We start from the raw sequence: 25,361 nt of genomic DNA, 5'->3' as shown, positions 1-25,361 counted from the left end.
TCCTTGACTTGTGGCCGCATCCCTCCAATCTCCGCCTCCCTCCAATCTCTGCCTCCGTTGTCACACAGCTTTCTCCCTGAGTGTCTGTATCTCTGTGTCTCTTCTTATAAGCACGCCAGTCATACTGGATTAGGACCTACGCTAATGACCTCCTTGTAACTTGTGAGAGACTGATATGCAAACAGGCAACGGCCAGACCGTATATAAAAACAGATCTCTGGGCTTCCCCGGTGGCGCAGTGGTTGAGAGTCCACCTGCCGATGCAGGGGACAGGGGTTCGTGCCCCAGTCTGGGAAGATCCCACATGCCGCGGAGCAGCTGGGCCCGTGAGCCATGGCCACTGAGGCTGCGTGTCCGGAGTCTGTGCTCCGCAACGGGAGAGGCCACAACAGTGACAGGCCCACATACTGCAAAAACAAACAAACAAACAAAAAACAGATCTCTGACCTATAGCCTGTAGCCAGTCCAGGAAGCCAACCCATTATGCCCTAAGCACCTAAGACCTTTAAAACCTTGACCCTGGCCCTGCCTGCCCTTCCCTCTCCCGTATTCTCTTTTCCTTTCACACCAAACTACATTCTGTTTCCCCAAAAGGACCCCCATTCTACTGTCAGAATTCTAAGCACATGACACTGAGACCATCTGTAGCCTCCGCCACCCAATGTTGATACCGCTCGGTGGAAGCGAGCCCAATGCCAGGTGCATCTGCCTTTACACCCAGCGTGCGAGCATCGTGCCTGATACGTACAGGTGCTTAATAAATATCTGTGGTTAAACTGCACAGCCAAGCATATGCTTCACCCTTTGTCCACCCAGAACATTCTTTCTCCTCCTTTCAGACCTCACTCCAGGGTGGGCACCAGAGTTCACCTGATGAAGCCTTCCTGACACCCCCCCCACCCCCGTCTCCAGGCACAGGCAGGATTCCCCTGATATTTTACCCACTTGTCTGTCTGCCCCCCTAGACAGCGAGCTCCCTGAAGGCTGGGGTGTGTTTTTCATTTCCCTGTCCCAGCAAGAACTACAGCATCTGGAACTCTATTGAGTAAATGGTCAAAATGTGTTTGCTATATGGATGATTCCTGGACCAAATATGCTCGAATTTTTCCTGCTTCTTCTGTATGCCACACCCACACCCCCCTGTAATGCCCGCAGGAGCTTCCCGGCTGGGTGAGCTTCTGCAAACACAATGCAAGAGAAGCCCCACTTGCTGTCCAAGTCCATCTTTCCTCCCATGTCTTCAATCTCCCTCTCCCTCCCTCTCTCTGTCCTGTTACAGATACGTGGCATTTACTACCTTTAAAAAAACTCTTCCCAGCCATATGCTTTCCTCTACCCATCGCTGTCTCCTTCCTCTTCTCAACTAAGCTGCTGAGAACTGACTACACTCGTGTCTCTACCACCTCTCCCTCCACACCTCCACCTCCTCAACACGCTGCCATCTGCCTTCTGCCCACACCGCCTCCCAAGGCACCAGTGACTTCCTGGATGTCAAATCCAACACTCACCTTCCAGTTCTCCTCTTCCATCACCTACTCCCTCCACCCTCCCTCCCTGGGAGACTCTCTCTGCCCCTGCCATCCAAGACACAACCAGGCTCCCTTCCTGCTTTTCTCTCTCTGCCTGTGTGTGTGTGTGTGTGTGTGTGTGTGTGTGTCTCCATCTCTCTCTCTCTCGCTCTCTTTTTCCCCATTTCTCCCCCCCACCACTTCTCTCCCTATCTCTGTCTCTAAAAGGACCCATCTCTTAAATGTTGGCATTCCCCATTCTCTTCTTTTCTCATCCTTATATTCTCTCTGGATGACCACATTTTTCTCCCTTTCTTCCAACTACCACCCTTAGATAATAACTCCCAAACGTAAACGTCTAGCTCAGTTTCCTTCCCCCAAGGTATCCAGACTCACAGAGCAAACTGTTTACTAGGCACTCCCTCCAGCATCCCACAGGCTCTTCAAACTCAGTTCAAGCAAAACAGAACTCACTCCCTTCTGCCCACAGTGTGCGCCTCTCCTCTGTTCCTCTTAAGGTAAATGGTGCACCCATCGATCGAGTTACTGAAGCCAGAAATCTGGGGTCCTCGTCTTCCCACCACACCCCCACTCCCTCATCCCCTAGATCCAATAGGCCATGAGCACTCCTGAGTCTTCCCTCTAAAAGCGCTCAAATTTGTGTCCCTGTTTCACACCCTTTGCTGCAGTTCAAGTTCTCAACAGCTCTCTCCTGAATCACCCCAACAGACTTTAACGGGTCCCCTCCCTCCCCCAACCAAAAGTCATCACCTTTGATCCACTCTTCCACGTCTAGACCGGTTGTCTCCATGAAAGGAGAACTTGATTGCATCACACTCCTAATAACAACCCCCAACATCCCCTCATTTCCTTCAGCATAAAATCCAGCAAGACATACATATGTAGCATGGGCACCATCTGTCTCTTCAGTCTCAGCTCCTGCCATCCATCCCCCCCTTTACCCTATGGACCAATCATAAAGACTCTTTGCCTGTCACCAGGCTCTTCTTTGCCTCTGGGCTTTTGCATACACTGTTCCCTTTACCTGGAGCATCTTTAAGTTCCTTCTCTACTCTAAAATCTCCTATTCATCCTCCAAGTCTCAGCCAGTGACCCTGCGCTGGACATCCTTCCCTAAACCCTCTACCTCCAGCTCAAAGTTGGGTTTAAGGCCCTTCCTTGTGCACCCAAGATAGCCTCTGTGTCTACACCATGATGGACATGTTTGTACCTTATTCAGACAGGACCTAGCACATAGCTGGTGCTCAAGCAATTTGGCTGAGTGAATAGATGGACAGATGAAGGGTCAGAGAGGCAGGGGAAAGAAAACATGATAAGGTAGCAAGTGGGAAGGCAGGTTCATGGAAGAGAGAGTTTCAAGAAGAAGGAGGTGGTCAATTACATCATTTGGCCCTGAGGCCAACTGACAACCATCTGCCATGTGTAGACACCCTAATTAGAAAGAAGTTACATTTCCACATATCTGAGGGAGCCACTCCACTTTGCTAGTCATAGTTCCAATTCCCAGCAAAGGATTCTAGTCATCAGAAGCTAAGTCCAGAGTGAAAAGACAGGCACCATTCCAGCTCCACTCCCAGCTGGGCCCTTCAGTGGCCACCATCCCCACCACAACCAGATTATAGAGTGTGCTACAGAGTGGGCAGCAAGTCATCCTGTGGGTTGGGACCAAGCAGTGAGCTGATCCATGCTCAGTAACACTTAGCTAACCAAGTCAATAGCCAAGTCCAAAGCTAACCAAATCACTAATACTTAGCTGGTTAAAAACAAACAAAAACTAAAAACACTCACATAGATAAGCAAGCAAAACAGAACCAAACAAATGAATAAAAACTCAAGTGCAGACCACCTGTAAGGACATCTGGTTAAATATGGCAAATGGAACACATGTAGTTTTCTCTTGTCCCTTCCAAATTCCTCTAAAATGACAGTAAAGAAATTTCAAAAAGCAAAAATGTGTAAGGAGAAAGAGGATGACAGAAGAAATGACAACAAACAAGAAAATGCCAATAAAAATTTGGAAGCTGGAAAACAGACAGGGAGATAACTGACTTTGTAGAACTGAGAAGGTGAAATATGACTCCGAATGGGTAAAGCCAACCAGAAAGGAAGCCAATTCACATGGCAGAACTCCAGAAAGATCCAGAACTTAGAGGCTCCAGGTAGGGTTGGAAAGAGAATGGTTAAATGACTTTATAAGAAGTGTAGAGTGCAGGGGTGGGCGAAATGCGTGAAGGGGATCAATTATATGGTAATGGATGGTAATTTCACTTTCGGTGGTGGTCACTTTGCAATGTACATGGATGTTGACTTATAATGGCATACACCTAAAACTTATACAATGTTATATACCAATTTTACCTCGATTTGAAAAATGAATCGATACTTCTCCTTACTCTTCATTTTAATTTTTTAAAAAAGAAGTAGTTAGATCCTTAGATCCATTCTGCACACTCCCTTAACCCCAGTTTAATTAAATAAATAAAGTTTACTCTGTGAAGTGGTTGAAACAGCCAGTCTCTGGACTTGGGGACACCAGGTCCACTGGAAAGTGGGGTTATGCTACAATACTACGAGCGGGGAAACTAGACGAACATCTACATATTGAACAGTGAAACCCTAAACCATCTTCTCCTACTTTGCTCTAATAGCACTGGTAGCCAGGCTTATAAAGCTCCAAGATCCAAGCTTTGGGGATTCCCGGGAATCTAACTGGCCTAATGAAAACAACCTACAGATTAGGGAGGTTCCCCAAGCAAGTGACCTGATCCTCACCTGATAATCCTACAGTGAATCCACCAGTCAACAGCCACACCTGCATGCAAAGACCCTCCAATACACATTATAGTACTTCGCTCTTAAATACAATCAATCAAGGATGCCAAGGACATCTACAGAAAGATAAAAATAGATAAAGGAATCTGAAAGAAACAGATAAGCAAGAAGTAGAAGGAAACTAAAATTAGTAAAATCCTTAGAAATTTGCGACCCAAATATTACAGCCATGAAACAACAGTAGAAAGCTATAAAGAGAGTGTATATAGACTAGAACAAGCTTTTAGGAATTAAAAATACAACGGTTGAAATAAAAAGTCAATAGAAGCGTTAGAAGATAAAAGATCACCCAGAAAATAAAACAAAAACAACAAAGAGATAGAAAATAAAAAAGAAAAGTCAACGGAATTGGAGAAATGGTCTCTCTGAATAATATGACAGAAAGAGGGACCAGTGACAACAGAAGTGGAAAAATCTTCGAAAAACTAACATTAACAGTATCTTTCAAAAATAAGGGACACAAGTTTCCAGATTATAGATTAAGCCCACTGAATGCCAAACACAGCCAATGATAAAAGAAAAGAGTGATTCACACCAAGGCATAGCCTTGTGAAATGTCATAACACCTGCAATGAAGAGAAGATTCAGATAGATTACAGGGAAAGGAAAGGCATTGGACACATCAACATCCGTACTGGAAGCCAGGATACAATGGATGAATGCTTTCAAAATTCAGAGGGAGGAGGTTTCCATACACAGTCAAATCATCAGCTGAAAGTAAAGATATAAGAAAGACATTTTCAGATAAGCCCAGTGTCAAAAAATTTACCATGGTCATATCTATTGCCACATAACCAATCACCCAACTTTTGGTGGCTTAAAACAATGGACATTTATTATCTCCCACGTTCTGTATGTCAGGAATTTGAGAGTGTTTAGCTGGGTGGCACTGGCTGGGGGCTTCTCATGAGGGAGACATTACAGTGTCAGCCAAACCTGCAGTCCTCTGAGGCTGGGGCTGGAGGATCCATTGCCAAGCACGTTCATGTGGTTGTTGGCTGGAGGTCCCAGTTGCTCACCATTGTAGGACTGCTCACAACACGGCAACTGGCTTTCCTCAGAAGAGATGATCTCATGGTAGATGGGGCGGGGGGTGGGGTGGGGAGGAGAAGGAAGAGGACCAGGAGGACGAAGGCAAGAGGAGAGAGAGGAGAGAGCAAGCTAGAGAGTCAGAAGCCACAGAGTCTTTTATCCCTTAATCTCTGAAGTGATGTACCATCACTCTGGTTGAGTTCCACTGGGCACACAGACCAATCCTGGTATGATGTGGGAGGATACCAGGAGACGGGGTTTTTTGAGGGTTGTCTTGGAGGCTGACTACCACATATCCTTTCTCAAGAAGCTCCTGGAGGAGATGCTCCACTAAGACAAAAAAGTAAGCCAGACACAGAGCGAGAGAGAGGAAACAGAAAACTAACGCTGAAAGCAAGAAAGAAAATCCTCAGGATGACAGTGAAGAGAAGTCCTGAGAGAAGAGTTATACAGAAGACTTAGAGGGCAATTGGTCCAGATTGAGCAGAAGGACGAAGGGATCCAGGAAGGATGCCTCCAAGCCCTCACCCCAAAATGGAACGAATATGTTGAATAAATTTATAGAGAAGATTTTCAACTCCATCAGAATTAGGAGATGAATTGTGGATAGTTACATAGACAAGTAAGCAAGTTGTTTGTTTTTTTTGTTTTTGAAAGAGGTAATCATTAACTCCATGGAAAACAAAAGGCTCTGTAAGAAAGAGGAGGCCAGCAGAGAATAGTGCCTGGCTCAGCTTTAGGTAATATTTACATAGTTATAATAATGCAAACACTGACCACTGATGTGACAGAAAGGATGATCACTATGTCGAGAGGGAAGGGGGTAGGGAAATTCATTGTATGAGTGAGGAGTTGGGGATTGTTTATGGCAGGAATAAATAATCCAAATAATCAAAATAATCTAAAACAGAAATCAAGAAACGGAAATGCAAGTGTGTTATGGAGAAACAAGGAGGTAAATAAGTAGAAGAAACAGCAAAAGGAATTGAAAGCATCTGCCCTTAGGTACTGTCAGAAATGGAGAAGAAGAGGGCTTCCCTGGTGGCGCAGTGGTTGAGAGTCCGCCTGCCGACGCAGGGGACGTGGGTTCGTGCCCCGGTCCGGGAGGATCCCACATGCCGCAGAGCAGCTGGGCCTGTGAGCCATGGCCGCTGAGCCTGCGTGTCCGGAGCCCACAACAAGAGAGGCTGCAACAGTGAGAGGCCTGCGTACAGCAGAAAAAAAGAAAAAAGAAATGGAGAAGGAGGGAGCAGGAATGTGCTGTTTTTCATTAAAAGCTTAATCCTACCATTGACTTTCTGACCATGTACATACATTACTTGATAAACATTAAACTAAATTAAAAATAAAAAGATTTTACTGGCCAAACAATTCCTTCTGCCGGCTTGTACTAAAGATCAGTGTATATTATCAGCCTATATTTTACTATCTGGACCTCAAATTGTAGAGAATGATATCATTTTAGAAGATATTAATCAGGATGAGTAATCCGAGCCCACCAGGCAGCCTCGGTCTACACAGGGCTCCACTGCTGCCCTCCTACCCCACTGAAAAAATGCATCAGTGCTCATTAAGTCAAGCACTGCTAATTGCTTTTTGACCAACTGCCAGCTTTGTGGCAAGATACCAAAAACAGGGACAAAGACAGTTTTAGATGACGGCCCTTTTTAGCCTCTTTCCTGTGTGGGTTATAAGAAACCATGAAAAAACATTTAATTTCTGAAAGATCCAGAGGTACATCAGATGCAGTTATTACCCTGCAGGCTTTCTGAGCACTTGCTAAGGATTAGGGTCCGAGGTAGGGGCTTCTGAGTCCTCTCACCCTGAGAAAGCACACTCCAAAGTTGGATGGCAGAACTTAGAAAACAATTTTTCTCCATTTTTCTCTGATATGGCTCTTTGTTTACTGGATAAATGAACAGATGGATGAGCAAATGAATGAAGTTCTGTACCTTTGTAGGAGAATAATGTTTAGATATAATCTTCAGAGGCATGTCCACGTTGTCAATGCCCATTCTAAATTTTGGGCTTGTTTCTTTGTGCCAATCACATCAGAACTGTACATCAAAGGGAGTATTGGCTATTTCTAGGGACCTCCCTGGTGGCGTAGTGGTTAAGAATCCGCCTGCCAATGCAGGGGACACAGGTTCGAGCCCTGGTCGGGGAAGATCCCGCATGCCGCGGAGCAGCTAAGCCCTTGTGCCACAACTACTGAGCCTGCGCCCTAGAGGCCGCGAGCCACAGCTACTGAGCCCACGCTCCGCAACTACTGAAGTCCGCGCGCCTAGAGCCCGTGCTCCACAACAAGAGAAGCCACCGCAGTGAGAAGCCCGCACACCGCAACCAAGAGTAGCCCCCGCTCACGGCAGCTAGAGAAAGCCCACGCGCAGCAACAAAAACCCAATGCAGCCAAAAATAAATAAATAACTTAAAAAGGAAGTGTTGGCTATTTCTAAATAGTCTAACAAAAGTGCTCATATTGGAAAACTAAATATGCATGCAACGTCGCTGTTGCCAAATCATTTTTGGAATTCCTCTTTGAAAATTCACTTTGGAGCCCAAAGCACAATGTTGAGAATAGACCCACCGGTGACAAATCATCTCTTAGGGCCGGGGCTGGTTTCTGGAACTAGTCGTAATCCACTAAGTAGTTTAAAATTTATATGCACCATGTATACTTAGAATAGTTGTATATGAAAAAAAACTTCTTTATGAGCTGTTTAAATGAGCTTATTATTGAAAGATCCCTAAAGTGAGTCCTGCTGCAGAGTCCCACGGCGAGGCCAAGCCCTAGCTCCCCCGTCACCTGCTCTGTCTGGTGGGGTTAGGGCTCTGCAATGTGCTCACCTATCTCTACCAGGAGCAAAAACACCTTCTGCGCCGTGAAGCTAATTATTCAAAAGGGTTCCATGTGCCAGCAGGCTAGAAACAAAATCCAGAAACTGTCACACTTCACAACCCCAAATAAATGGGTCTTGCCAGGGAGAAAGATGGAGTGTCTGAAGTGGCACAGAGAAATTAATGTTTGGTAGCAGCCACGGGACAATCTGTCAGAGAAGAGATCTGGCTGCAGAAGGTGGGGGGAGGGGGAGGACACACAAATGACTTGTGGGGGATGGAACCCTCAGGGCTCCCTCCCCAGTCCAGCCATCTGCTCTGGGGCCTCAGGCACTGGGCAGGCACTGCGATGCTTGGGACCAGCAAACAAAGCCAACAGGCCAGCTTCCCCACAAGGAAGAAGGAGAAGTGCCATTTGTCTCTCACTTTTGGGAAGTGGCCAGGCCCCATCCGTGGAGCCTCACCTGGCTCAACGTAGCCTCTCCTGGCGCTGCAGTTAAAACCGGTGTCACAAATGAACTTATCTATGGAACAGAAACAGACTCACAGACATAGAGAACAGACTTGTGGTTGCCAAGGGGGATGGGGGGCAGGGGAGGGACGGAGCGGCAGTTTGGGATTAGCAGATGCAAACTATTACATATAGGATGGATAAACAACACGGTCCTACTGTATAGCACAGGGAACTGTATTCAATATCCTGGGATAAACCAGAATGGAAAAGAATATGAAAAAGAATGTATCAATCTGTATCACTGCATCACTTTGCTCTACAGTATAAATTAACACAACATTGTATCAATAAATCAGCTATACTTCTATTAAAAAAAACACCACAGTGTCAATGCCCACAGGTCTTCACGGAGCATCCTCCCACAGAAAGGAGGGACAACTTATCCTCTTTGCCTCAAGGAAACTTCTGCACCACCCAGCGACAGCCCCTCTTGAGGCTCCAGCGTGCTGCCCGAGGGCAGGTACTAGGCTCCCGAGAGAGCTCTTCCAAACCCTCCGCCAACCCCATCTGGCCGTAAAACCTCCCCTGGCAGATGTGCATCCGCCCTCAGTGTCTCCACATCTCACCCCAGACAAGGCTGCCAAAAGCAGCAGCTGCCTCACTCCCAGCAAGGCCGCCCAGCGGTATAGGGGCCGGGGAAAAGGGAGATCCTTGCCAGTGATGCCAGAGGAGATGAAGCTACCACAGGCAGGGGAGCCAGGAGAGGCTGCTTATCCAGAGAATTTCAGAATCTGCAGCAAATCTGGGTTCCAGACACTGCGATCTTGTTTTCATTCTACCAGGGCTGCAGCCCAAACCCGACTGGCAGGAGGGTGGGGAGGGGAGGAAAGAGAGAAAAGAGCAGCCAAGGGATGGGGCTGGGGGCCCCATCCTGTAAGCCCTGGGGCCCAAGCTGGCAGAGGCCTGCTGGGGCGGTGAGTTCTGTGTGCTCACGCCACCCTGGGGCCAGCAGAGGAACTGCAGCCTCTTTGGAGAGAGCATTTAAATCTAGCAATTGCAGTTACTGAATTAACTCCCGGCTTTTGCTTCGTGGGGGATGGAGGCCCTCGAGCATCTGAAATTCCTGATCCTAAGACAGCGAGCTACGTACGTGCTCTGCCATCAGAGACAGATGCCTCTCCTCTCGGAATGAAGACCCCTCTGCCAACATCAGGCCGGCATCTCCACTTGGAGATCCTCTCCTGTGGGCTTGAGCCTCCCCCAGAGCCCTTTAAAATGTAAATATTCTATGTCCTATGAAGGGTGAGCTAATGTTGTGGCCACTGACACAGGAAGAAAAGGACAAGGGGGATGTCACAGTTAGAAGGAGTTAGCTGTGGGAAAAGGACACGGTGGGATTCCTCACACAGGTTCCCAGCTTCTGGTGACACAGGGGAGCACAGACCCCAGGAGCGAGCATGCCAGAAACAGGAGGCTGACCCAGCTCAGTGATTCTCTAACTTGGCCAGGATGAAATCTGGCTCTGATCTTCCTTGACCTAAACACAAACAAAACCACTGAGACCCATTTACTGGTTCTGGTCCATCTGTGGGATCATGGCCCACCTCTCAGAAGCTGTGAAATACCCATGCCTACAAGGGACAGAGCATCAGTAATGAGTACCTGCCAAAGGGCACCGAGGTGCTGCCCCCATGTCACCCGGGTACCCCTCGACGAGACGAGGGTGTTCGTTACTCAGTGGCGCTTTTCCTTATGAGGGAAAAACTCTGGTTCCATCTGCCTGTAAAGCAGATGCTCCCAGGCCCCACGCCTGCACCAATCCCACCCAGCGCCCCCTCTACCAGTGACACAGGATTCCTGGAACTGTGGACTGCATTGTGAGTCCACAGCAGCCCCGGTAAAGAGATGAGCTGCTTGCTGTCTGACCCAGGACAGACTCTTCCCCTCCCTGATCCAAAGTTCCTGCACCTCTAAAATGAGAAGGTTGGACTTCCCTGGTGGTGCAGTGGTTAAGAATCCGCCTGCTAATGCAGGGGACACGGGTTCGAGCCCTGGTCCGGGAAGATCCCACATGCCGCGGAGCAACTAAGCCTGTGCACCACAACTACTGAGCCTGCACTCTAGAGCCAATGAGCCACAACTACTGAAGGCTGCGCGCCTAGAGTCCATGCTCCGCAACAAGAGAAGCCACTGCAATGAGAAGCCCGCGCACCACAACGAAGAGTAGGCCCCGCTCGCCGCAACTAGAGAAAGCCCGTACGCAGCAATGAAGACCCAACACAGCTAAAAATAAATACATTTACAGAAAAAAAAAGTTTAAAATGAGAAGGTTTAACTAGCGGAGGTTCTCTGCTCTAGCTGACATTAAAGTCATCTGGGGAACTTTAAAACAAATGATCTGGTCTCCGTCCCAGGTCCATTATATCAGAATCGCTAAGGATGGATCCAGGGTATCTTTAGTTTTTAAAACTCCCCAGGTGATTCTGCTGTGCCACCTGGTCATGAAGCCCTGTACTAGCTGCTCTCCGAGGGCCATCTGGCTTCCCTGAATCTATAAATCTGACCCTAAAGGCAGCTCTTTCTTTCCCAGGAAAAGGCCTGCCCAGAGAGCAAGCTAATTGGGCAATTCAGCATGGAGGTAGGAGGGGACAGGTCACACAGCAGGAGAGCACCAGACACATGTTACCTGGCTCGACCTGGAAGGGGGAGGAAAAAGGGTCCTAGAAAGGACTGGATGGTTGTCTGGGCCTCGGAGAATTTGGAAACAATCCAGAACTCATCAACAAACACCTTGAGATTAGGGGATAAATGGAAGGGGAAAGAATTTTAAACAATTAAGGTATTCATAGTCCCTCCTCCAGCTCAATCAGCCTCCGGGGGTGATTGGAGGAAGGAAGGACCCCCTTCTCCACCAAGCTGCTCTGCAGAATCCTGCTTCTGGCATTGGTCGCTGTGTGGCCTTGAGCAGAGTACTTAACCTCTCTGTGCCTTGGTTGCTTCATTCACAAATGGGGAGAGTCATAATGGTGACAGGCTTCCTAGGGTTTCAGCAAGATTACATGAGTTAACATAAAGTGCCCAGTACAGTGCCTGGCATACAGTAAACACTCAACAAGTGTTCAAAATCATTCACAAGGGCTTCCCTGGTGGCACAGTGGTTGAGAGTCTGCCTGCCGATACAGGGGACACGGGTTCATGCCCTGGTCCGGGAAGATCCCACATGCCGCGGAGCGGCTGGGCCGGTGAGCCATGGCCACTGAGCCTGCGCGTCCGGAGCCTGTGTTCCGCAATGGGAGAGGCCACAACAGTGAGAGGCCCGCGTACCGCAAAAAAAAAAAAACAAAAAAAATTATTCACAGGGAAGATTCCCCACAGCGAAATAAATTGGGAAAACACTGGGCTGAAGATAAATAGGTTTCTTCATGAAAAGATTTCTCAAAATAACAATATTAATAATAATAATGGTATGGATCTCAGAGGTTGAGAAGATTAAATGAAATGATGGATGTGCGGATCGCTCAGTCCCCACCATGCACATAATGGGTACTCAATAAACAGTACCCGTGAGTGTAAATAATAAGCACGGGGGCGGGGAGGAGGGAATCTTTAAGAGAAGGAGCGGACATGCAGCGCTTCCCAGACCCGTGCTCTTTTCCTACAGAGCATCTGGCAGAATCTGTGCAATAGGAAGCACGTGCTGGGAAAAACCCCAGAGGGGGATGGCCTCGTGTTTTCCAACTATGTCGCCAAGGGGCTGAAAGAAAGGATCTAGGCCAGGGTGAGAGCTACAGGGATTTGGTTATCAGGAAAAGGATATGGATGGAAGAAAGTGCTGGGCTGGAGGGTGGGGAGAGCTGGGAACCCCCTCCTCCAGCTTTCCCACATTCATCGTGCAGGGTCGTGTCCCCATGGGAGGGGCAGGCGCCTGGGATCCAGAAGAGCTGATTCGGCATGACTTTGCCACTCTCTAGCTGGGTGACCTTGGGCAAGTCACCGGGCCTCTCTGAGCCTGGTATCTATTTACCTGTATAATGATGGAACATGGGCTATACACTTGAGCATTTCTAAGGTCCTTTCTCGATCCAGGATTCTATGTTGATGTGCAGTTTTGCCCCAGTGGGGGAGGGCAGAGAAAAAGGAACACTCTCTAAACCATACTGTCTTCCAACCATGATTCCTGATTCTAGACTTATTAGGGGTGGTTTTCAGAGAGGTTCTGACGTCTGCTCACTCACTCAGCCACTGCATTCCCTATGGATTGAGGAATCTCATAGAGAAAAATGGTGAGTGTCCAGCCAAACTCCTACCTGTCAAGGGGTGGGGAAGAGAGAGGGGATGAAAGGGCCCACGTTAACCCCTTCTATATCTAAAGAGACTGTTCAACCCACCATGCCAAAAGGTCAGAGTTTTACAAGAGTTCTGGTGACCATATGTCATATTTTCCAAACTAACCATCAGGACCCATGATGTCAGAAAGGGTTTTTCGTGCCACTGGTTACAAGATGCAGCCTCGGAGACGGAATGTGGAAGCTGACATCTCAATTTTGGTAAGAGGCACATGGTTTGTGGGTGACAAGGGACAGAACAGCTGAAAACAGGAGTGTCCCAGGAAGTCCAGGTAACATGAGCAACACGCAGGGGACCGTCCCTGCCTCTGTACATCTGTATGTTCTCCACCTCAGGAGCGCCGTCCTTCCCACATCTATAGACGTGATGAGCCTCCGCCTTGGCATTCCCATGGAGACAGTAAAAACCACCCTGGATGTTTGGATGGGCATCCACCTCTCCCAACCGGGTCCAAGCCTCCTCCCAGGGCTCTCCTGCTTTCCTCCAGGCTTAACTGCAAGACTTTCTTCCACTAAACTGATTGCAGGGTCACGATTCCTCCCCCATTTAATTTATTACACCACTAAGAGACATAATGACCTACTTGGGACTTCTGTATTCACATCAGGGCCCCTGGGCTGTGAACTTCTCACCAAAAGCTTGAACTCAGCGGCATCTCCCCATGTTACAGGCAGAGCACTGGCCCTGTCCTTGGTCCTGCTCCTGTTCTTAATTTCCTGCTGTCTATTGTCTCTCTGATAAGTGCTGAACGAGGGAAAGGTATTATTTAATTGCTTTAAAGATATCAAACAAGCCAGGGTGGAGGTTATCTCCTCTCCAACCCTTCTATTTTTCTGGCTCAGGGTTTGGTTACTTAGTTACTCAGCAAACTGCAGAGGAAGGGGAGGCAGCCCCACCGGTGACAGTGCAGACTTAATTTGGCAGATGGAGGGGAAGTCAGAAGAATAGCCATCAGGACTCAAAGAGGGACCGGAACCCTGAGGGTAGCCGCCAAGTGCAGGTGGCAGCAAAATCAAACAGCTCTCTCAAGGCATTCAAAGCCGGGAGAGGGAAGCCTCCCTTATCCGGACAAAATCAACAATTGTTCTAGGTTACACAGTTTCTGCTGTCAAGGTCAAGGTTGTTCAGACCCCACTCACCCAGCCCTGCAGTGGAGACAGGCGTGCCTGAGGTGGATGGATCAGTCCAGTACTTTTTCCAGGCTGGACTCACCCCACCTGCCTTATGGGGAGACGGGGGAGAGGAGGCTTCACAAGGAAAGGACAGCGAAGGGGGATTTCACTGCATCAGATCATCCGAGATAAAGAGCATTGTTGGAGGAGGTCTTGGAGAAGACATGACAGCCGGTTGACCTGAGAGCCGGACCAGGGCAATCTGAGGCTCGGTGCCCCCTCCCCTGTCCTTGGAATGTACATTCCCTCGCTAGGAACCATCTCAAAGCCTTCAAAGCAATGTGTTGTCGAGACCATCCGGACTGAATACATGACTGAACCCCCTTAAGGCCTTTATATAAATGTCTAAGATTCTGGAGGGTGGGCGCAGAGATCTATGCATTTTGCAGCACCCAAGATAAGCCTCATGTGTGACTTTCCTGCTTCTTAAAACTGCCACCCACCAATCTTCAGTGGCTACCTTTCTTCCGTCTCTTCTTGCCCTCCGTGTCCAGGGGAGGCAGTTTTGAATTTCACCTGGGAAACCCCTGAGGTTGCAACCAAGAAGACTACTAATCGCCCCAGCTAGCTGCCTTGAAGGGAGATGGTTATTCAGCCGATCCATCAGGGGCAGTCTGCTTTTGCGGGTAGTACTTATATAAAACTAAAAAAAAAGCATTGTTCCATCAGGGTTACCCTGAGGGTTGGAAGGGGACAGGAAGGGGGACATTGAGAGCCACCGGTTCATTTCTTGTATAGGTTAGAAAAACGATTCTTTTTCAAAAAAATAACACAGGAGTTTGGCACCAACAGCTCAAGACCTTTGAAAAGATAACATGGTTCCCGGGAAAGGAATTTGAGACTGGAATAGGCATTTCCTGGATCTTCCTTTTCTTCCTCTTTTCCTGGAAACCAGTTGGGTCATTCGTTTTTGTTGTTTTTTTAAAAAAATTTTTTTAAATGTATTTTTTTTTTTTTTTTTTTTTTTGCGGTATGCGGGCCTCTCACTGTTGTGGCCTCCCCCGTTGCGGAGCACAGGCTCCGGACGCGCAGGCTCCGGACGCGCAGGCTCAGCGGCCATGGCTCACGGGCCCAGCCGCTCCGCGGCATATGGGATCCTCCCAGACCGGGGCACGAACCCGTATCCCCTGCATCGGCAGGCGGACTCTCAACCACTTGCGCCACCAGGGAGGCCCTAAATGTATTTTTTTTTGTTTATCTATTTTTGGCTGCGTTGGGTCTTCATTGCTGCGCGTGGGCTTTCTCTAGTTGCGGCGAGGGGGGGCTACTCTTTGTTGCGGTGTGTGGGCTTCTCATTGTGGTGGCTTCTCTTGTTGCGGAGCACGGGTTCTAGGCCCACAGGCTTCAGTAGTTGTGGCACACAGGCTCAGTAGTTGTGGCATGCAGGCTCAGTAGTTGTGGCTCACAGGTTCTAGAGCGCAGGCTCAGCAGTTGTGGCACACAGGCTTTGTTGCTCCGCGGCATGTGGGATCTTCCCGGGCCAGGGCTCAAGCCTGTGTCCCCTGCATTGGCAGGTGGATTCTTAACCACTGTGCCACCAGGGAAGCCCTGGGTCATTGGTTTTAAACTAGAAGTTGCAACAGGTGCTATTGCAGCAGCTCTGCCCCCCCACCCTGAGCATGCAGGGTTCTCTTGAGCTCAATTCCACTCTGTCTCCTGGTACTATGACCACCCTTCCCTCTTCCAGCTGGTGGTGAGCAGGGGCACTCCTATTCTGTCGAGCTACCCGGATAACGATTCAAGCCCCATTAGGACTGACATCTCAGAAAGAGACACATCCAATGATAACCCTTGATTTCCACCCTCGCGGTGGGTACCCCAAGACACAGCCTGGCCCAGATAGAAACTAGCAGTTGATTGCTACCTTACCTGGTGGTTCCAGCTTCCCAGGTCACTCACCCATCTCTAGGGCTCAGGGTACCTGCTAACCAGCCTCTGGACTGTAACTTTCACTGGTGAATTGCAAATCAGATAATAGCACAGTCAGAGCCAGCTCAGCCCACAGAGAAAAACTACAGTTGGCATTTGCTTTCTGTTTTCCCATCTTCTAATACTGTACTCAGGATGGTGAGTGTGTGTGTGTGTGTGTGTGTACTTGGAGGAGGGTGAGGAAGGAGAGGCTTGCAGGACCAATTATGACATTAAACTTGGAACAGAAGCTGAATCATCACAGTCAAAAAATAAATAGCTCTACCTGTACGGGACACAGCACCTACTTCATGCACGTTTGTATGCATTTGCTCCCTCACAGCAGGGAAGAGGAGGGGCTGTGCCGAGTACGACCAGTAGGTGCCCACGGTCAAGGTTAAGGTAGGGGACGGGCTGCACGGCCACTGCGTCTCCAAGCTGTGGAAACCTGGGAGAGCTGGGATGAGACGCTCCCTTGCTGGGCCTCTGACTGCTCCCGCACCGGAATTTTGGAACCCGAGTGCGGGCTCACACCCTGTGCGGAGGGGCGTTGGTCACCGCATGGAGAAGGGCCTTCCCCGGACCCGCTTTCTCCCGCTCCATCCCCTGGCCCTGCGCCCGGGGATGACCCACTGCTTTGCAAACTTGTCTGAATGCAGAGATGGCAGAGGTCGCGGAGCGAGTCTGGGTCGCCGGGCGCCACTCCAGCTGCCTGCAATAGGCTGGGTGAAACAGAACAGACTCTGTGAAAGCGGACGGAAGACAGCGCGTGTCCCTGCCACGGGTTTTGGGGAGGCCGAAATCGCTCGACCCTTCACGCCCCGCACGCGCGTCCCCCTCTACCCCGGGCGCTCACCTCTACCCCGGGTGCCCACGACCTCCGCCCGGAGCCCCCCGCAGGATTCTCCGCGCGGCTCACCTCTGTCAGCCCACAGGACCGGGAGGGCGGAGCGAGCTGCCGTGACGTAATGGGGGGGCGTGGGGAAATGAGCCGAGGGGACCGCGCTCGGCACGGCCAGTCCAGGCGGCGCAGCCACCCGCGCCCGGAGCCTCAGTCCGCGGCTCGGCGCCCGGGATCTGTGGGCCCAGCGAGCTCTCGGCGGTGCGACTCGCGAGCGGAGCGGGCAGCTCTGGACGCCGAGCGCCGGCCAAGCGGCTGCGCGCCCGGCTGGGTTGGGGACAGCCGCTGGGTGCCGGCGAGCCGAGCTGGCGGATTGCAGCGGAAAAGCAAAGGTGAGCTGTGTGGGAGTGTGTGTGTGTGTGTGTGCGTGTGTGTGTGTGTGTGTGTGTGTGAGAGAGAGACAAGCACTTGGGCACCTGGGTGCATCTGCGCTGCGTGGGGGTGCGCGCGTCGGTGTGCCCGAGTGTAGGTCCCGGTGCGTGGTTCTCCACCCTCGTGTTTTGGGGAGTGATTTTGGTGGGAATGAACGACATCGGGTGTCCCGGCGTGAGTGGGGCGCCGTGGGTCGTGTGTGCTGGAACGGACGTGTCTGCACAGCTGCATGCTGGTGTGCGTCGCGTGCGCCCTTGTGCGGTCCTGGTCCCCCAGCCGAGTGTCCAGGTGACAGCTTCGACGGCGACAGTTTCTCTCCCATCCGCCCGCAAAAGAGCCCGGACGCGAGGAGAGTGAGGCCGGGGGGGACAAAGCCGGGGCTCCTGCGGGCGCGCACCCGGGATCCGAGCCTGTGAGTGGGAAGCGGCGGAGCAGGAATGGGGTTCCTCCCTTGTTCTTTCTAGCCGGGCCTGGGACACGGATCCCGAACGGTGCAGGGTCTGCTCCCCAGCGCCCGGGCGGAGAGAACAGGATGCCTAGGTGTGGAGAGACCGAATCTCTGACTGGCCTGCGCCCGCGAGCCGCCGGCCACATCCCAAGCGGCTGTCGCCCGCTCCCAGCTGTGCCTGATGCCCCGGAGACAAGGGTGCTGGCAGGACAATCTTTAATCTCCTCCTCCTGGAAATAGCAGGGAATCCTTCAGGAAACCCTTGGGTCTGAGGGCCAGCAAGATGGATGGCGCAGAGGAGGATTTTCTGTGCCCGCCTGGAGAGCCAGCTGGGCGGTCCGGAGTCTCACCTCTCCCCACTGCCCTTCGGCCAGCGCTGCCTCGGCTTTTCCTAGGCGCACCAGCACCTCGGTGGCCGGCACCTGGCTATTGAGTCTCCCCCCAACTGTGGGGCTCACGCTCCAGCCGCCCGGAGACCCACTGGGGTTTAGGAGGCCCGAGGGAAGTGGGATGGGGCCTGAATGGAGGGAAAGATGCTGGGGAGAAGGGAAAAACTGAAGCTGAGCAGGATTTAGGACCACCCCGGATGCGTGGTCCCCATCCCAACATTCTTAGGCTGGGAACCACAGCCCCTCTGGGAGGGGAGGGGATGCTCTAGACCATTCTCACCCTCCTCTCCAACAGAGCTGGAGTCAGTCTCAGAGGAAACCAACAACCAGGCATTTCCAGTATCTAACAATTCTTAGGCTGGAAAAAATAAAGCAGAAAAACCAAACTTCCTGGTGCATTTAACCACAATCCAGCAACTAATGATGCCTGGCATTGGACTCCATTTTCAATGAGACACAAATGAAGCAAAGTCACTCAGAGACCTTAGGCAGCTGACTTCGTTGTTGATGCAATAAGATTCACTGTTATTCAAACTCATTTTTCTTTGGAGGAGCCTTCTCACTCTGGACTGCTTCCCCAGCTTACCATCTCTGCCACCTTCACCAAGCTCTGAACTCTTGCTACCTCTCTCAAAAGTGGAGAATGCTGCTTCTCAGCCTAATTAAAAAAAAAAAAAAAAATGACCCTATGCAATTCCATCCCATTGTGTGAGACTCTAGCCGAAAAGGCAGAGTCAGGGCTGGAGGTCAGCATTCAACCAACCCACCCTCACCTGCCTGCATCATCACCCCTATCCCCAAAGCTCTACACAGGGCTTCTGCAGCCCAGAGGTCTTCAGTTTTACCCAGACATAGGAGTGTGACCTTGCACATCACATAGATGGGACCCTGGAAATGCTAGTGATTAATGTATACTCCAATGCAGGCACCTTAAATAAGATTCTGGGTCAGAAGAATTAAAGTAACTAACAAAACAGATGGAAATGATATTGGAAACAACCTATGTTAACCCAGGGATGCCAAAGATGGTTTCTTCATAGCTTCTGTTTTTAACAGCTGCCAGTTTATGCTTTTTACCCAGTGCAGACATTGAATCCTGGGTCCCCAAAGCACTCTGCAGAAAGATCAGTCACAAAGCCCAGACCCCACTTTACAGGCAGTTGTGTAGTGGGGAAATCAGCACAGAAAGGATAAGCAATGCGCCTGGCAGTGCAGAATGAACCAGAGGCAAAGGTGGGCAAGCCTCCTGAGGCATTTGTTGCTGGCTAAGTCCCCTATAACTCATCAGCAGTCTCTCCAAGCAGAAAGGAGCTATCTCCAGTCTTCACTCAGGCACCAGGAAAAGCGCCCTGCTCAGAGGAAATGTGTCCACCAAATGAACTATTCCCGCTATGAGCTCAGCACATCACCCCTTTTCCAGCCTCCCTCTTCCCAGAATGACCTCTTACCTGCCCTCCTGGCTTCACGCTTCATGTATTCAAGACCCAGCTCAAACATTCCTCATGTGAAGCCTCCTCTGAATCCCCCAGCAGAGAAAGGCATTCTTAAATCCTTTGTTCGTATCTCCATGCAATTCACACCCTGTAAGAGTTGGCATCCTTCCTGTCTCCCCTCCTAAGTTGTCACCTCCATATCTTGTTCATTCCTGTATCCCTGGTATCCAGAACAAAGAAGCACCCCAGTGATGTTTTCTGAATGACCGTAGATAAATCATTTAATTATGTGATAAGCTATTGTTCTATATCTTAGGCCAAGCCAATAGTGTTACAATTATTTTCTCAGCATGGAGGTAAAACAGGAGTCAGCTGCTTCAAACCAAAGCCCAGTTATCAGCCACTAGTTTTCCAATCCACTGAGCAGCAGCTCTGATGCTGTGAAAAGTGCAGAAGACTTGGGTGTCCTGTGTTCAAATCCCAGCTCCACCAATGATGTACAAGGGAATGGGAACAAGTTCCTTAAACTCTCTAAGCCTCAGTTTCCTCATCTGTAAAATGGGGATAATTATCCCCACCTCATAGGATGGTTGGGAAGGTCAAGGGGACAGCGGATGTGAACGAGCAACATCCGTGTTGGGAATTCACTTCTGTGAATGAGCCTTCCTCCCTCACACCGGCTCCTGTTTTTATGCTTAATCAGGGGATCACAGGCAAATTCTCTGGGGTGTGAAAAGATAAGCATCCTGCTGAGGGACTTGGGAAAGGACTCTCCGAGGCATGAGGAGGTCAAGCATGGAGTAACGAGAAACAAAAACAGAAGAAACAAAAATCAACTACAGCATACATTTGAAAAATAAAAGCAAGCCAGATCTTTATTTTAATATTTAAGACTATAAATTGGTTCATCGTGTAGGCAGCTTTCAATAAATTAGAAATAAGTAAAATGGTAGATGAAAAAGGGAGAAAAGATAGAATCTTTTAGAGTTCTGATGATGAAGCCAGCACAGTGCTGGGCATTTTCACCTCCACTGCATCACTTCGCCTTCATGACACCTCCACTGTAACAAATGAGAGTCAGAGAGGTTAAGTGCCTGGTGCGGGGTCACGTGGGCTCCATGGGTGAACCCTAGGTTTTTTTCACCTCTAAAGTCTGGGATTTTTCCACGATGGGGTTTTCAGAATGGAAAGACTCCAAAGCAGTCGACAAGCCAACACAGATTTCCTCAAGGGGAAAAGGCCAGGAATGCCGGCGTCAGACTCCTCTGAGGTCAGACCTCTCCAAGCTCTGCCTTTTTACAGTTCGGACCAGTTAGCTTCTTAGGAATCGCTGTGTTGCAGCCACCGCCAACTCCCATGTGTGCATCACCAAAGGTGACAAGATAAACTCTGATGACTTAACTCAAACCCTTCCCCACCAGTGGAAAAACAATTCAAAAAGCCTGCACGCTGATGAGAATGGGCTGGTAGGCTCACGTTGATGTGAAAGATAACAAACACACTTTCCAATTGAAGAGCATCTGAGAGGGCAAACCAGAAACACAGAAAGCTGGTGAGAACTTAAGTAGCCTCTGATTGATGAATCAATTTTCCTTTTTTCCTTGCAGATGTCACAGTGGATCCTTTGCCTCCAGGACCCATGAAGGTGAGAACAAGATCCTTGGCTGGTTGGAACTAGCCTAAGCTGTCAGGCAGCCATGGATCTGGCATATGAACTACTCAATGGGACCCAACCTTGGCTTTCCTCTCCATTCGACCTCAATGGCTCCGTGGCTACAGCCAACATTTCAAACCAAACAGAGCCATACTATGACCTGACCAGCAATGCAGTCCTCACCTTCATATATTTTGTGGTCTGCATCATTGGGTTGTGTGGCAACACACTTGTCATTTATGTCATCCTCCGCTACGCCAAGATGAAGACCATCACCAACATTTACATCCTCAACCTGGCCATCGCAGATGAACTCTTCATGCTGGGTCTGCCCTTCCTGGCCATGCAGGTGGCTCTGGTCCACTGGCCCTTTGGCAAGGCCATCTGCCGGGTGGTCATGACTGTGGATGGCATCAATCAGTTCACCAGCATCTTCTGCTTGACAGTCATGAGCATTGACCGATACCTGGCTGTGGTCCACCCCATCAAGTCGGCCAAGTGGAGGAGACCCCGGACAGCCAAGATGATCAACGTGGCTGTGTGGGGGGTCTCTCTGCTGGTCATCTTGCCTATCATGATATATGCTGGCCTTCGGAGCAACCAATGGGGGAGAAGCAGCTGCACCATCAACTGGCCAGGCGAATCTGGGGCATGGTACACAGGCTTCATCATCTATGCCTTCATCTTGGGGTTCCTGGTGCCCCTCACCATCATCTGTCTTTGCTACCTGTTCATTATCATCAAAGTGAAGTCCTCTGGAATCCGAGTGGGTTCCTCCAAGAGGAAAAAGTCTGAGAAGAAGGTCACCCGGATGGTGTCCATTGTGGTGGCTGTCTTCATTTTCTGCTGGCTCCCCTTCTACATCTTCAATGTCTCTTCGGTGTCTGTGGCCATCAGTCCCACCCCAGCCCTTAAGGGCATGTTTGACTTTGTGGTGGTCCTCACCTATGCTAACAGCTGTGCCAACCCTATCCTGTATGCCTTCTTGTCTGACAACTTCAAGAAGAGCTTCCAGAATGTCCTCTGCTTGGTCAAGGTGAGCGGCACAGACGACGGGGAACGAAGTGACAGTAAGCAGGACAAATCCCGGCTGAATGAGACCACGGAGACCCAGAGGACCCTCCTCAATGGAGACCTCCAGACCAGTATCTGAACTGCCTGAAAAATCAATCAATCAAACGCCAAGCTCTGCCAACCGGCTGTGTGCTCCCCACCCCACCCCCTTTCCCTCCCTCACCCATCACCTGGCTTCTAGAATAAGGATTTGCTCAGCATGAGTCCACTTCAGAGAATGGTGTTTGAGTCGGCTTGTCTGAGTGAATGATAATGTATTAAGTTGATTACCTCCCCCTTAAAGTGAACATTTAAATGCAGGCAGACAATTCAGAGTCTGGAGAGGTGATCTTTGGAGACCTTGAAGTTCAGCAAAAACAGAAAACCCTATCTGTGTGTTTAAAACCCAATATGTAATCTTGTGGTCTTACATTTATACTTGCCTGTTCCTATCTAGTCCCTGTATAGTCATGACCTACGTTTCCTGAGTTCATGTACACAAGTAGAAAGTTCAAACGTGCATAGTATAGGTGGACATTTATTTCAATATGGTACCCACAGGAATGGACTTACCATGAAGCCAATAAAGTTTAAGCTTCAGGGATCTCTCTTGCTTTGGCAGTATGTTCACACGGCCATATGTTTTTGTAAAAAAAAAAAAAAAAAAAAAGTAAAAGTAAGATAGTTTTGTATTCTTTTCCTTAAAAAGGTCTTAAATTGTATAAGCTTCCAGCCTCACAACACCTGCCTCTGCCCCTGGGTATTTGCTTCATTAACTTCAGGCAAGTTAGATCGAAGTAAAAAGGGAGAGGGAGAAGGTATTTGAGGACCCAGAACATAAATTCATGTGTTCTCTCTTCTTAGACATAATCAAAGAATTATTCATCTCCCCAAAAGGACTTAAAATGGTTGCGGTCATCGATCATTGTATTTATAAAGACAAGGCCTGGGGCCTCCCTGGTGGCGCAAGTGGTTGAGAGTCCGCCTGCCGATGCAGGGGATACGGGTTCGTGCCCCGGTCTGGGAGGATCCCATATGCCGCGGAGCGGCTGGGCCCGTGAGCCATGGCCGCTGAGCCTGCGCGTCCGGAGCCTGTGCTCCGCAACGGGGGAGGCCACAGCAGTGGGAGGCCCGCATGCCGCAAAAAAAAAAAAAAAAAAAAAAAGACAAGGCCTGCTTTGTTATAAGATTGCATTTTTTTTCTTCTCAAATTGCTGTCATTTTTCTTAGGGAGCCGTGGAGGGGAGTGGGGTTGGGTGGAAATCACTAACATGAAAGGCAAAAAATGGACCATAATTCTTGTAGGGAAACAGTTTTATTCTCCCCACTGTGAAAATAAATGAATAAGAACGAAGCAAAATTGCACCTTTATGAGAAACCATGAAACAGTTTTTTTTTTTTTAAATGCCAGACATGGCTTTCCAATGAAAGACAATGCAAATGTAATTCAACAACCCCTTAAAGTGGCTTTTTAAGAACTGGATACAAAGCTGGGCACTAAGAGAATCACAGTGCACGAGAAAGACCTGAGGACATTGTTCCTAAAACATCAGCATACGCATCAGCCAATAAAGATGCAGCATGTAGGGGTGTGTAGGTGTGAGCGCTGGAGGGAGCCCCACCTCTCACAGGTATGGCCATGCCACCTTGCTCACCCACAACAGACACACTGAACATCGACCTTTAATCCACGGATTCCCTGGGCTACTCCTCAAGCACTGTTACAGACAGGCACTTCACACCATCAGTGACGTTTTTCTGTCCCTGAAATTGTAGATGGGCTTGTATACAAGCAATAAGAAAAGAGATGATGCCCATTTCATTGGCTGATCACAATTTCCAGAGTACAAAGAAATACACACTTGGGTGTTTGCAAGGATACCATCGTCTCTAGGTTTGTATGAAAGCCTCACTCTTAGCCTCTCACGTATCAATTATACCATATTCAGGAGTGAGCTTGCCTCTTCTGGATCCCTAAGCAAGGGCTGCCTGACAGTTAGAATGACTAAGAGCTCCACCTGTGGTTATGGTGCTGCTTTTCTTCTCTCTGCCTATGTAACTCATGCCACCTCATTCCCAAAAGCACTGTGGCCCAGAAAATATGTTCAATAAATAATGATAGATAAATCCATGCAAAAATAAAAAGAGGTACAATTGTAAGATGAGACTATCTGGAAAGTTGTTACACAAAACGCATGCCGAAGGGACTTCCCTGGCAGGCCAGTGGTTAAGACTCTGCGCTTCCACTGCAGGCGACGTAGGTTCAATCCCTGGTCGGGGAACTAAGATGCCACATGCCAAAAAAAAATGCATTCAGTAAAATCCCACAAGGTTACCAAAGGAAAGGTCAGCTGCAAGGTCAGCTCAGGACCTCTTGGCAGCCGCAACTAATGGACAGTGACGCCCCCTCCTCCTCCTCCCTTCTTCTCTTTCATAAAAACAAGCAAAGATTTGCAATGAAATGCTTTAAACCCAACTTCACCATTATCGTAATATGTGATGTTCCTGGGTCTTTGCATAAACGCTGACATTTACTTAGAGAAGTGATTCCAAGGGACCAAGAATCTGTAGAAATAATTTCAAGGCAGAGAGACTAATTCTATAACACTCCTGCCCCTGCAATCAGAGAAACTGCCTGCAAGGAGGCCAGGGTCCAAAGCAGCCATCTAAAGTCTTAAAACACATACCCAGGTAGATGGCGGCTATTCATCAGCAGAATGATCATCCTAAGGCTATACGACGGGGCCTTTCAGCCTGATGTTATAATTCTGTCCAAATAGGAAGTCAGGTTTTTACTTTATGAGGAGGTATTCTCCACTTTGTGAACCATCTCTTTCTAGGATGATTGGCTCTCCGGTTGATTTCTTTTCTTCAAAAGAGGGGATACACATTTTCATTTAAATGTTAACACCATTTTAGTTCCAAAATTTAATCCTAGCCTCCACTCAACATGTAATTATGAAGACAGATCTGCTGGACGCCAGGAGAGAATAAAAAGT

At 49.2% G+C, this 25,361-nt stretch overlaps 2 protein-coding genes across 3 annotated transcripts in view; one reads left to right on the top strand and one right to left on the bottom strand.

The window, feature by feature from the left end:
• SLC39A11 (solute carrier family 39 member 11) overlaps positions 1-25,361 on the bottom strand; it is a 376,354-nt gene that overhangs the window by 329,642 nt on the left and 21,351 nt on the right. The window lies entirely within an intron of this gene.
• SSTR2 (somatostatin receptor 2) lies at positions 21,353-22,525 on the top strand. Its single transcript, XM_060081929.1, has one exon. The coding sequence runs from the start codon at positions 21,353-21,355 to the stop codon at positions 22,460-22,462; it is 1,110 nt and encodes a 369-aa protein (XP_059937912.1). The 3' UTR covers positions 22,463-22,525.

This window comes from Mesoplodon densirostris, chromosome 18, assembly GCF_025265405.1.
Source record: "Mesoplodon densirostris isolate mMesDen1 chromosome 18, mMesDen1 primary haplotype, whole genome shotgun sequence".
Taxonomy (NCBI): domain Eukaryota; kingdom Metazoa; phylum Chordata; class Mammalia; order Artiodactyla; family Ziphiidae; genus Mesoplodon; species Mesoplodon densirostris.
The sequence above is the reverse complement of the archived record's forward strand: the minus strand, read 5'-3'. Positions and strand labels throughout refer to the sequence as shown.

What these genes read in the sequence shown, in the direction of transcription:
- SSTR2 (XM_060081929.1), top strand. Translation starts at nt 21,353, where the DNA reads ATGGATCTGGCATATGAACTACTCAATGGGACCCAACCTTGGCTTTCC.